The 12,602-nt window shown below is 38.1% G+C and overlaps 2 protein-coding genes across 13 annotated transcripts in view; one reads left to right on the top strand and one right to left on the bottom strand.

The window, feature by feature from the left end:
* The window catches only part of LOC133545459 (zinc finger protein 239-like), a 27,465-nt gene extending 19,122 nt beyond the window's left edge, over nt 1-8,343 (top strand). For 6 of the 12 annotated variants that reach the window (XR_009804840.1, XR_009804837.1, XR_009804836.1 and 3 more), the window contains one exon: nt 47-1,367. The gene's annotated coding sequence lies outside the window, so the exon portion shown is untranslated. Of the gene's footprint in view, nt 1-46; nt 1,368-5,458; nt 5,624-5,866; nt 5,959-6,136 lie in introns of those variants that run through there. The other 6 variants (XR_009804831.1, XR_009804838.1, XR_009804834.1 and 3 more) reach the window with 4 other exon arrangements.
* LOC133545452 (zinc finger protein 80-like) lies at nt 7,021-12,602 on the bottom strand. The gene is made up of 2 exons (XM_061891063.1): nt 12,132-12,602; nt 7,021-9,217 (listed from the first exon to the last, which is right to left on the bottom strand). Exons 1-2 carry the CDS (start codon nt 12,253-12,255, stop codon nt 7,983-7,985), a joined length of 1,359 nt encoding a protein of 452 aa, XP_061747047.1. The 5' UTR covers nt 12,256-12,602; the 3' UTR covers nt 7,021-7,982.

The raw sequence follows: 12,602 nt of genomic DNA, 5'->3' as shown, positions 1-12,602 counted from the left end.
TCACCTGCTTTTGTTGGGAATGTGCTGAGTCATCTTCTTCCTCCAGGATGCTTTGTGCACTGGAACACAGAGAGATGTCTCCATCGCTGAGGGACCTCATCACACTTGGACATTTCTTTCACATCTGCACAAATTGCTCCTCATCTTACATGATGTCTCCTTTGGGTGACACCTTCAATCTGCATTTTTCAACAATATTTTGCCAGTGAATCATGTTGATGTTGATCTTTGTGTCCATGTAGTTGTGATGTCATCATTTGGGGCTCATGTGCCATCCCATTGACAAGGTTTTCTTCTTTCCTTTTCAAACCAATAGACAGCTGCTTATCAGTGAATGTCACCTTGTGTCACATCTCATCATTATTTTTATAAATATTTTGGAACAATAATACCATTTTAAGTACTTTTGTATGTTAATGTCAATTATTTTTATGTAACATTTAAGAATGATGATTTTGAGAACTGCTGTCCAGTTGTTATATCTTGTTTTTTCGATTACATTAGTCTCATTTGCATGGCACTTGCACTTCCGAGACCATTAGATGGCAGCACTGTATAACTATTTATGGTATGTTGTCAAACTAGAAAGTAGCTTTTTTTCAGGAAGATGAATTTGTTAGGTTGCGCCCTACAAAGTGTCAATACTGTAAGAATAGTTCTTATTACATAAAATTGTAACATTTTAACTATAATATTAGTTGTCGTTTCCTTTACCAAATTCCAAGGTGTGGAAATCGCCATGTAAAACCCCTCATGCTAAAAATAGCCTGTATATGGCAAATCCTATGTAAATTAGCAATAAGCTAGCGCATTTTGGAAGAGTGTCGCATTACTTTGCGTTTGAGCTGTTTTTTATTAAGCACACTGTGTTGGTGTTGAAAAGTGCAACATGACTTTGAGGGAGTTTGGCTGAGTCCGGCCTGAGTGCTGCTTCAGTGAATGTTTACGTGAGCCCGTGTTTAGTCTGAAAGCAGACATGACCAGTCTGAAACCGGACATGACGTCACATGAAACAAAGGTATCGAACTATGGCACCCTTTGATTTTACGTGAATTGATAGTAACAGGGGAATTTGGTCATTACCTACAAAAGTACTGAATTCGGTACCCAACCCTACTAGTTAGTGTAACACAATATTTTTATGACAAGGCGTTGCAAAATATTTATATTTTTTTAAAACCTTTGCTGTTTTTTCCGTTCTTTTTTGCATTGTCATATTTTTGCTTGATTGCCAAACATGCAGAGGATGTCATTTGGGAAGTAAACAAGGTAGGCCGTTCATATACTCTTAATATTCAGTGTTTAATGTGTACAATGTTTCATGTACATTCTGGGTGTTTTATTCAGTATAAACTTGTCAAATACAATTCTGTTTTGGAGGTGGTTTGTCATTACACACATGATAACACTTTTAACTCGCAGTCATGCTAAACAAGTGTCAAATGTTTCAAGTATTCCTGTAAAAAAAAAAAAAAGCACATACAGCAGATTGTGAGACAAAAAATTGCATTTTTTTTTTCCAGCTGTTTGAATGATTTAGGGTTGCCAACTGTCTCTTGAAATACAGAATTAGGACGAGAAACAAAAGTATGTGTCACCTAATGAGCCTAAAAGGGGCGGACTTTATTTCGTGTTATTGCCGTTCAGTTTCAGTTCAGTTTATTTGGAACATGCATACGATACATGTGATGCATCACATATTTCCAGTTGTTTCGTGACAGCAAGTCGGAAAAGGAGTAGGAAGAAGCAGAGTTTATTTAATCCTAAACCTTTTCAAATCATAGCAATTGTATCTGATTTCCTTGTTCTCTGCTACAGAATAGTAAATACATAATTAATATACAATAGTCAGTAAACAAAAAAAAAAGGTTCAAGATGTCCATCATTATTGTTCTTTGTACTTTTTGAACAGTCTCTTAAACTGGATCATATTGGTGCTTTGTTTGGTTTCTTTGGTTAATCCATTCCATAATTTAATTCCACATACAGATATGCTAAAGGCTCTAAGTGTTGTACGCGCATACACATTTTTTTAATTAGATTTTCCTCTAAGGTTATATTTCTCCTCTTTTGTAGAGAAGAACTGTTGTACATTCTTTGATAGCAGTTTATAGTTTGCTTTGTACACAATTTTAGCTGTTTGCAAGTTGCACCAAATCGTTGATTTTCAATATTTGTGATTCAATAAATAAAATGTTTGCATGTCCTCTATATCCAACATTATGCATTCTTATAACTGATCTTGTTTGTAACACCGTTAGTGAATGAAGCTCACATTTGTAGTTATTTCCCATATTTCTGCACTGTAACTCAGATATGTAACGCCAGTGAGCAGTAGAGAATATGAACTGATTTTTGGTCCAGAACATGTTTTGCTTTATTCATTATTGACGTGTTTGTTGCTACTTTATGTTGTATATTTTTTACATGAGGTTTCTTGTTCAGTTTATCATCTATTATTACACCCAAAATGTGTTTTCATTTACCCTTTCAATGTCTACTCCGTCTATTTGTATTTGTGTTTGACTTTCCGTTCTACTGTAACCAAATAACATTATTTTAGTTTTACTGAGATTCAAAGATAGTCTGCTTTATGTCAAGCCATCTTTTTAATTTGTTAATTTCTTCTGGTATTATTTGTATTAGCTTGTGTTTTCTCTCCTGAAGAAAACACAGTTGTATCATCTGCAAGTTATACTAACTTTAATCCATCCATCCATTTTCTACCGCTTATTCCCTTTCGGGGTTGCGGGGGGTGCTGGCGCCTATCTCAGCTACAATCGGGCGGAAGGCGGGGTACACCCTGGACAAGTCGCCACCTCATCGCAGGGCCAACACAGATAGACAGACAACATTCACACTCACATTCACACACTAGGGCCAATTTAGTGTTGCCAATCAACCTATCCCCAGGTGCATATCTTTGGAAGTGGGAGGAAGCCGGAGTACCCGGAGGGAACCCACGCATTCACGGGGAGAACATGCAAACTCCACACAGAAAGATCCCGAGCCTGGATTTGAACCCAGGACTGCAGGACCTTCGTATTATGAGGCAGACGCACTAACCCCTCTGCCACCGTGAAGCCTAACTAACTTTAAGTCCTTTGTAACTTTACAAATGTTGTTTGTATATAAATTTAACTATCTTGGTCCAAGAATTGATCCCTGAGGTACACCATACGATATTTTGAGCTCTGTAGAAGTGTGTTCCCCTATCTTCATGTGTTGCCTCCTGTAGTGACGACTATGACTGGATTAATATGGATTAACAATCACTTCAGGGTGTCGGGTTAGGACAGCAATTATTCGTTCAGGTGAGTGCAGGAGGAATAATAGATTGTCCAAGTCCAGATTTGTAGGTTCAATTGTCTATTGAAGACTTGCATGAGTTGTTTGTTTGCGTGCGTGTTTTTGTGTGTGTATGTCTGTGGTTTCCTATACAAAACAAATATAATCATTTTAAATCAACTAAAGCAGGGGTCACAGACGTTATTTTGCGGCCCCCACTTTAATATGAAAGTTTAATGTTAGTGCGGCCTGTGAGTTTTATATGAATGGCTCTTGAAAGTGTTGTGTTATTTGGCTCCAAAGTGGTTCTTTCAACGTTCTGGGTTGCCTACCCCTGCATTAGTGGAAAAGCGGCGAGTGAGTGAAAGCAACAAAGACGTTGCCATGGAGACAAGGGTTTTCTTACGTGCCTGGCTGCAGTTACACCGCGACACCTGTCCGTCAGTAATAACAGTCCCCGATAACCTGGACCAATTCAAACTGTTATTTGTTTTTTTTATTGTTTAATTTGCATTGCCTCACACGATTAACACTACATATATTTTTATATGACGCCGGATAACAGTCCGGGAGCCGTCTTTTTTCTGCGCTCGCTACACCGGTACTTTCCCAGCTATTATCCGCCGACCGCCTTGTTGCTGTAGGGAGGAAAAACGGAACGACACACATTACGGAAACAACATTATTCTCTGCATGTCGGCTGAACATAAATATATTCCACTACCCCAAACATGTCTTTTTCAAAGATGAAGAGAGAGGTTTGTGATGAGCAAAGACATTTCCAGGAAAAGTGGGAGATGCAATATTTCTTTATTTGCACAGAGAAAGTTGCGGTGCACAAGGGATACAATTTTAAACGTCATTATAAAACTAGACATGCTGAGGAGTATGCAACATTTTTTTAAAGAAATCTTTTCTCGCGGCCCAGCCTCATCCAGACTCTGCATCCAGTGAGTTCGAGACCCCTGAAGTAAAGTCACCTCAATGCAATGAAATATAGGCACAAACCTGCGACAGGGCTGTTAAATATACATCACTTAGCTGTGTATACACAGTGTACATAAATGCACAGGATTTATGTACACTGTGAACATCCCAGCCCTAAGTAATGTAATGAGTGATAGAATGTAAATAGCATCACAATAATAATTGTAAATTGTAACTTGGGGCTAACAAACATGTCCAATGCTACAAACAGGCCCCAACCAGGGTATGATATTCAGCTAGCAGTTAGCTTGTCAATTTGATGCCAAACAGCAATTAGACTACAATAGAACAGATACAATCAGTTGCAATACAGTTTTAAGCACATAAGTGATATTAAAGTGTATATAAATTAATTTACCCAGCCAATTAAACAATTGACTTTGAAGTTCACAGTAACTTTCAGAGCCTGCTGATGCAATGATGCATTCAATGCCCCCTCCAGTGTCGTAAAAGTGATCTACACTCAAGCAACCCGATGACACAAAAAGAAAACAAGCATTACAGAGGCCGTCTTTTTGTACACCTCCTGTTGGTTAAGTAGCTTCTAACCCAGTTCAAGACCAAACTTCTGATTCCATACTGTTCTAATTTGTTTATTAAGATGCTATGACTAATTGTGTCTACTGCTTCTTTTTGCTATCTTTTGCATTGGTGATCTCTTCCGATATTTCTATGGACCACTTCCATGTTGGCTCCTGCACATGTCCAATTTGTCGAGGTCAAAGTTCGTGAGGGATAATCAAAGCCAAGCGACTCCATACCTTTTTAGTAAACTTTGTCAGTTTGTGGTCTGTGTTTACTCTTTAACGTGAACAGTAGTAGATATATTTCTAAATGATTGTTTATTCCGCATTGTGTATATTTTTCAATATGCTGAAAACAATTTGCTTAATTGTGAGATGTTCTAATAGTACATATCACCTCACAAGATGGAAACAAACTATGTGTGACATTGATGAGAGTTATTTTGACTCAGGAAGATGTGTTTGTGATCCACCATTCAAACAGTAGCCATTTCCAAAAGATCCAGACATGAAAATAAGATGGATTAAGGCCGTTAATAGGAAATGTAAGAAAGCTAATAACAAGTGGGTGGACTGGAAGCCTACAAAAGACTCACAGATCTGCAGTTATTATTTCTTGCATGGTAAACCAACGGATGACCACCCTTTGCCATTGTTAGAAATGGGCTATACGTCAACAGTTGGTGTGAAAAGAAGAAGAACACTCGAGCGGCATGGACCTACAGAAACGTCAACATCAGCGTCAACTACTGCTGCTGCTTCCATGGATGAAGTTATCTCACAGACTGGCCAAGTAGACGAGAGTTCTGAATCCACCACAGCAGGTATGATAAAACATGACATGGACAGTAGTTGAAATAAACATTATTGAAACATATTGCTGCATTATACAATAATGTTGTGTACAAATATACATACATAAATAAAAGGTACATTATATCATTGTTATCCTGTAATTAGACATGTTCTAAGTGTCATGGATTATTTACTAGTAGATTAGATTAGATTAGATAGTACTTTATTTATTCCTTCAAGAGAGCTCCTTCTGGAAAAATTTAAATTTTCAGCACAATCCCATTCAAGATCAGACAAACATTACAGGGAGACAGAACAGGATCGCTGACGGGTCTGCCGGCTTCCAGCGCCCCTTACAAAAAAGGTGAGATACAGGTAAACAAGTGGGGGGGAATGGGAGAAAAAAATAGAAGATTGAAATAAAATAAAATTTAAAAAAAATAAAAAAAAGGTTATATCAATTGACAGTTATTTGTTTACTAAAAAGTACCAATTAACAGATAATTTTAAATGACACATTATTCTTTTTTTTTTTTTTTCAGTCCCCAAAACTCAACACTGGAGTGGAATCTGTGGAACATGATCACCATCAAAAAAATATTTTTTTTCTAGAGTCACACAAATCATTGTAATGTATGCAATACCTGGAGATGGCAACATGTTTAAGAACTTCAAAATCATCCTAAATGTTGAACTTTTACACAAACAGAATGAATATTACATGCATTGCCTTTTGGGTTAAAACTTAAGCACTAAACAAGTTAAACATTTAATACATTTTTTTTTAATTCAGATTGGATTTTCTATGATCCTATATAATTACACAGCCAGCAAAACAGGTACAATATGCACTATTGACTTCTTCTCAATAGCAAGCCACAGCTTATGGGGAGCACAGTGAACATTCATGGAAGGCATACACTCGGCCTGAAGGAAACCAAACTGCCTTTCATTGCTGATAGGATTGTAGAACAATTGTTATGGCTCAAGCACCTGCTGCCGCACATACAGCTGTGCGCCTCTTTGGAAAGGCTTTCATTTTGAATTACCGGTATTCTTATTACAGCATATCATCTTTTTTACTTCTTTACTATTTCATCTTTATTATTTCTTCTTTACTGTATTTTCTGTGGAACAATTTTTTTTTTTTAATACTCATAACTTGAAAGTTTTCATTCTTCCAAAAGCAAAGGAGTTCATTTAAGAAAAAAACAAAACGGAATGGACCACTTAAAATAGTTTTTAGGATGTTGTTTTGCAATTGAAGAAAATACCTGTTCGTTCTGTGATAGGGAAACAAAATAAACCGTTTCTTTTATGAATGTATGCAAAGTAAATGTTCATTATTGGCTTTTACTTGGTACTCCGAACTTTGATTGATATTGATATTGTTTTGGGGAAGTTAAAAAAAAAAATGGAACAAATGTTTAAAACCCAACAATGGGATTTCTTTTTTATTTTTATCCACAATTGTAACTCTGTAAAAACAAAAACATCAGCCATTTTCTTTCACTTTCATATTGCATAAAGGTATGGGGACATACATATAAAAAAATCACAACACAATCATCATATTACAAAAGAGAGTAATAAAGATAATTAACTAAATGGATTGTAGAAACCCAACAAATGATTCATAAAGTCATACATTTTAAAATGTATGAAAGACAACTGTTTATGATGTATAAAGTAAATAATATGTTTCCTAAAGTGGTCCAGATAATGTTTCAGATGTGAACCAGTACAAATAAATGATAATACATGATAAATGGGTTATACTTGTATAGTGCTTTTCTACATTGTATATTATATGTACATCATATAAGGGTGCTAATATATGGGATCATTAACAATTAAAAATAAATATATATAAAACGCTTCAATATTTCAAAGACCTATAAAAAACACTATTATGAATAAGTCTAAAATTGTATTGCGAATATATATATACACATACAAAAAGTGTTTGTAAAATGTGTTGTACTTTTTACTCTCACCTTTTCAGTCAAATTTTTCCAATATTTTTTTTAATAAAAGTACACAATGTTGCATATTAATGCATGCACTTGACTGAAAAAAAACACTAATATAAAACATCTAATCCATAAATGTAGGAGCAGTTAAAAAGATTGTTAAACAAACAACAAAGTCACACATGTTATATGTGCTGATGTTGTTAGAAAGTCACAATTAAAGTCTTGACAGTTTATTTCAAATCCTGCAGTTTCATTTGCTGCTGCTGTTCTCACCAGCACACTTGTGTTTCTTACACTGGTACTTAGAAGAGAATCTTTCACCACACACACTGCAACTCAACACTTTCTCTCCTGGGTGTCTTATCATGTGTACTACAAGGTTTGATCGGTCACAAAAGCTTCTGTTGCATATTCAACAGGAATGTGATTTTTCACCAGTGTGTGTTCTCGTGTGTACTTTCAAATATCGACTTTGTGTAAAACCTTTACCACAGGTTGAACAGGAAAAAGGTTTTTCTCCAGTGTGTGTCCTCTTGTGTACTTTCAAATATTCCTTCCTTGTAAGAGATAAGCCACAGATTGAACAGGAAAAAGGTTTTTCACCAGTGTGTGTTCTCATGTGTCTTTTCAAAGAGCGACTTTCTGCAAATCCTTTACCACATATTGAACAGATAAAATGTTTTTCTTTAGTGTGTATTTTCATGTGCACTTTCAAATTGTTACTTATAACAAAACTTTTACCACATATTGAACAGATAAAAGATTTTTCTCCAGTGTGTATTCTTCTGTGCTTTACCAAACATGAACTTTGTGCAAAACCTTTACCACAGATTGAACACGAGAAAGGTTTTTCACCAGTGTGTGTTCTCATATGTACTTTCAAATTACAACTTTCTACATAACCTTTACCACAGACAGAACAGATACAAGGTTTTTCTCCGGTGTGCATTCTCATGTGTCTTTTCAGATACCAATGGTATTTAAAAGTTTTCTCACAGTGAGAACATTTGAAGTGAGTGTTGTCAGTGTGACATGTCTTATCATCTTTAGAGTCTTCATCATCAGTGTCAGGAGAGTGTGACGTTGTGTCCTCACTATCTGATAGTGGAGCTAAGAGCTTGTCTGCTTGTGATCCTCCACAGTGGTCTCCATCAGCTTCTGTTGTCATGTGTTGTGTTGAGTTGCTGCTTGGAGGCTCCGCCTCTCTCTTCTCCTCACTTTCACCTTTGACCTCATCATCTTCACTCTTCACAGGGACACCAGTCACTGGGAACTCCTCCAACCATGTAGACTGACTGATGCGGTGTTCTTCCTCTTCCTCTTTAATGTGCGGCAGCTCTTGGTCCTCCTCTTCCTCTTTAAAGTAGGGGGTCAGTGGGTCCACCTCTTCCTTTTTAAAGTGAGGGGTCAGTGGGTCCTCCTCTTCCTTTTTGATGTGTAAGATCAGTGGGTTCTCTGCTTGCCCTTTAATGTGAATGGTCGGTTTAACACGATGGGTCTGTGGCGTCTTGTCTTCCTCTTTGTCAGGGGGCTGTGGCTCCTCTCTTCCCTCTTTAATGTGTTGGGAATGTGGTACCTCTTCTTCCTCATGTGTGTGGTGGGACTGTGGTTCCTCCTGCTCGTGATGAAGACGTTCTTCATCGAGGTCTGCGGGACAGGCAAAAACAAACATTCTTTAGAAAAGTCCAGCTTTGCTCAGTCACATGAGACATTGTTCTGTACCAACATATGATCTCACAATCTCATCAGTTTGCTGACAGAATGTAGTATGAATGTAAGAATAGTTTGAATGTTGGAATGGTTTGAATGTTGAAAAGTTTGAATTTCCAGGAAAACCGGAATTTGGTTTGGAACTTGGGAAAGTGATAGTTTGAATGTCCAGGATGAGTGGAATGTGTTGATGTTGGAATGGTTTGAATAGGTTGAAAAATGTGGGGATTGTGCAACTTGTAAAAATGTCACTCCGGTGGGTGTACGGATGTGTCGAAGGTACGTAGACACAGAAAACTCCCCCACAAGCATGTTTGTGTGATTGACAGGAAGATTTAAATTCAATGTCCAGAGGTATTAAAATATTGGTCAATCAATCAAACAAACGGTCAATGAACTCTGCAGTCATAAATACAATGTGTGTTTATTTTCTCTGGCTGCAGCTCTCAAACTGCACACAAATGGTCTTCTTATTTTGTTTGATCCGAAAGCGCAAAAAAGGGCTGCCTTAATACGGCAAAAATAAAGCGGGTCTGGGGGCCCAAACTTTGCCATTCTTTTGTGACTGTAGGCGTGTAGTCCTTATGTGACATCATCACGTGACCTTCATGAGGAAGCTGAGCTTGTTTCATCCACGACTCCCCTCAGCCGTCTCCACTCCAACACACATGAGCAGCTAACTTGGCTAACATTAGCAGGTCTGGTGATGCACCGCACGTGGCCTAGGATGGACAAACGAGACAATTCTCACAAGACCACAACTCTTCTTCTCGGACTTTCCCAAAGTAATAATCCAGTCAATAATCAATGAACTCAACAAAAAAAGAAGGCATATTATTTCAACAATAGCTTACGGAGTCACAGAGTTGGCTAATATAACAAAATCTGTATCGATCCGTTGTGATGAAGCCGAAAGGCAAAGCTCTCAATTTATTGTTCAATCTACATTCCCATCCTCACCTATGGTCATGAGCTTTGGGTTATGACTGAAAGGACAAGATCACGGGTACAAGCGGCCGAAATGAGCTTCTTCCGCCGGGTGGCGGGTCTCTCCCTTTGAGATAGGGTGAGAAGCTCTGTCATTCGGGAGGAGCTCAAGGTAAAGCTGACGCTCCTCCACATCGAGAGGAGCCAGATGAGGTGGTTCGGGCATCTGGTCAGGATGCCACCCGAACACCTCCCTAGGAAAGTTTTTCAGGCACGTTCGACCGGTAGGAGGCCACGGGGAAGACCCAGGACACATTGGGAAGACTATGTCTCCCAGCTGGCCTGAGAACGCCTCAGGATCCCCCGGGAGGAGCTGGACGAAGTGGATGGGGAGAGGGAAGTCTGGGCTTTCCTGCTTAGGCTGCTGCCCCCATGACCCGACCTCGGATAAGCGGAAGAAGATGGATGGATGGAAAATAATGTGTTCTGGACCACTCATTCATCCTTTAAACACCCAATTGTCCCGTCCTTTAGGAGGTCATTCGAAATAGTGACAAAACTACGAAGCTAAAGCTGGCAAGGAAAATCCATACACCCACAACACGTCTCATCTGCTTGTGTTGTTGTGAACAACATCATCAATGTTGGAATAATGTACAAACAGGACAGAAGTCGCAATTGTCGCCTCCACACATCAAGCTGAGAACAGCAACACAATTCCCCCTTCACAATAATAGGTCTGACTGTGCTAAAAAAATAAAGGTTTAAAAAATAAAAATAACCTTACAGAAGCATAATGAACTTATTGATGCATTTGCACAATTATTATGCTTTGACCAAAAGTATGGGTCAAAATTGTCCAAAGATTTATTGCACAAATAAATGTGAGCAATTCTGCATTTAATTAACAAAACTGGAAATAAAATAACATTTGCCTTGGTGCCCTTCTAACTTGCCTTGGTGCCCTAAAATATGAGCCCTCCTTTAGGCAACACTTGTCTTGACCTTAAAAACTAAATTTGAGGCCTGTCTATGATGTGCCTTTTTCCCATCCACCCATCCATGTTCTACCGCTTGTCCCTTTTGGACTCACAGGGGTGCGGAAGGCGGGGTACGCCCTGGAAAATTCCATAAAACTTTTACATTATTTATTTAAATTGTATCCAAATTAAAAATGTATCCTCCAGTTTGTGGCTATTATGAGGCATATTTCCAGAGGATATGCATTTTTACAGGATGTGTTAAAGAGATAGCGAATAAAAAAGGACTTCTGGGTATATAATATTGATCAATTAATTCTTATTTAGGGGGCTTAGTGAGCGGAATAGAGGCATTCCCATTGACTCCATTGATCAAATTAGAACAGTTGAGATTTTGCTGACGTTTCTTTAGAACTTAGAGTGCATAAAAAATTAAAAAAAAACATGTTATTGTCTAAGATAAGGATTGTGAATGATAGGCAAAGTTAAAAAGAAAAAATCAGATCCCCTTTGATATGTTTTCTACATCCTGTGAATGGGTTGATGCTGTAATGAATGTCAGAAAATAAATGCATGTTTGGAAAATGCAAATTTCAGCAAAAATGGCTGGCAAACGTGTGTATGTCGTAAAATGATGGTAGAATTAGCTTTATTATTTGGGTTTAAGGGGGCCCGTCATGGGGCCCGTTCATGGCCCAACTCACGCTTGTTCCACCACTGACAGTTTATTGTACAAATGGACTGGGATATGTAACTCATCTTTACTGGTAGTTAAATTCGACGGAACACCGACAACTACGTGGTTGCAAGACCACGTTGCGAGTAGCAGACGGAATGCATCATCCTCACAAGACAACACAACTTCTTATACATCATATATTAACCGCAGTGTTATTAATCAAATATAAAGTTAGTAAAGATGTGAGAGTAAGAAGTAAACTAACCTGTTCTGTGTAACACAACTTGAGGCTCCTTGAAAACAGCGTCCAGTAGTTGATGTTGTAGCTCCTTCTCCTCTTTTGTTGGACAAAGTTCCCCCTCATACTTTGCTATCGTTCTTTCACACATTTTCCCACAATCACAACACTTTACTCTCACATTTGATCTGTACTTAGCAATGTGTTGATAACGTCTGCGTCTCTTTGTTAGCAGCTAACAAGCTAAGCTAACTAGCGATCTAAGCTCATTAACAAGCAAAGATAGCACGAGAAGCGACACAGTGCTTCTAACGCATCGAGACGACTTTATCCTTAAGTAAAGAATCAAATACGTATTTTATACGCCGTAAATATTTCAAACTGGAGAACAAATAATACGACTGATTTATTAGCGTCCTGCTAACGTCTTTCTCCGCCGATGTGCTTTCACGACAGTTAGCACACTTGACGTTACAAGGCAGTACTGCTCTGTTCTGT

The sequence above is a fragment of the Nerophis ophidion genome, linkage group LG28 (assembly GCF_033978795.1).
Source record: "Nerophis ophidion isolate RoL-2023_Sa linkage group LG28, RoL_Noph_v1.0, whole genome shotgun sequence".
NCBI lineage: Eukaryota > Metazoa > Chordata > Actinopteri > Syngnathiformes > Syngnathidae > Nerophis > Nerophis ophidion.
This window is presented reverse-complemented; position numbering and strand designations above follow the sequence as displayed.

Coding starts and splice junctions, on each gene's coding strand:
- LOC133545452 (XM_061891063.1), bottom strand. CDS start 12,255: ATGTGTGAAAGAACGATAGCAAAGTATGAGGGGGAACTTTGTCCAACA. Junction 9,218..12,131: donor AGTTGTGTTACACAGAACAG/GTTAGTTTACTT, acceptor CCTGTCCCGCAG/ACCTCGATGAAGAACGTCTT.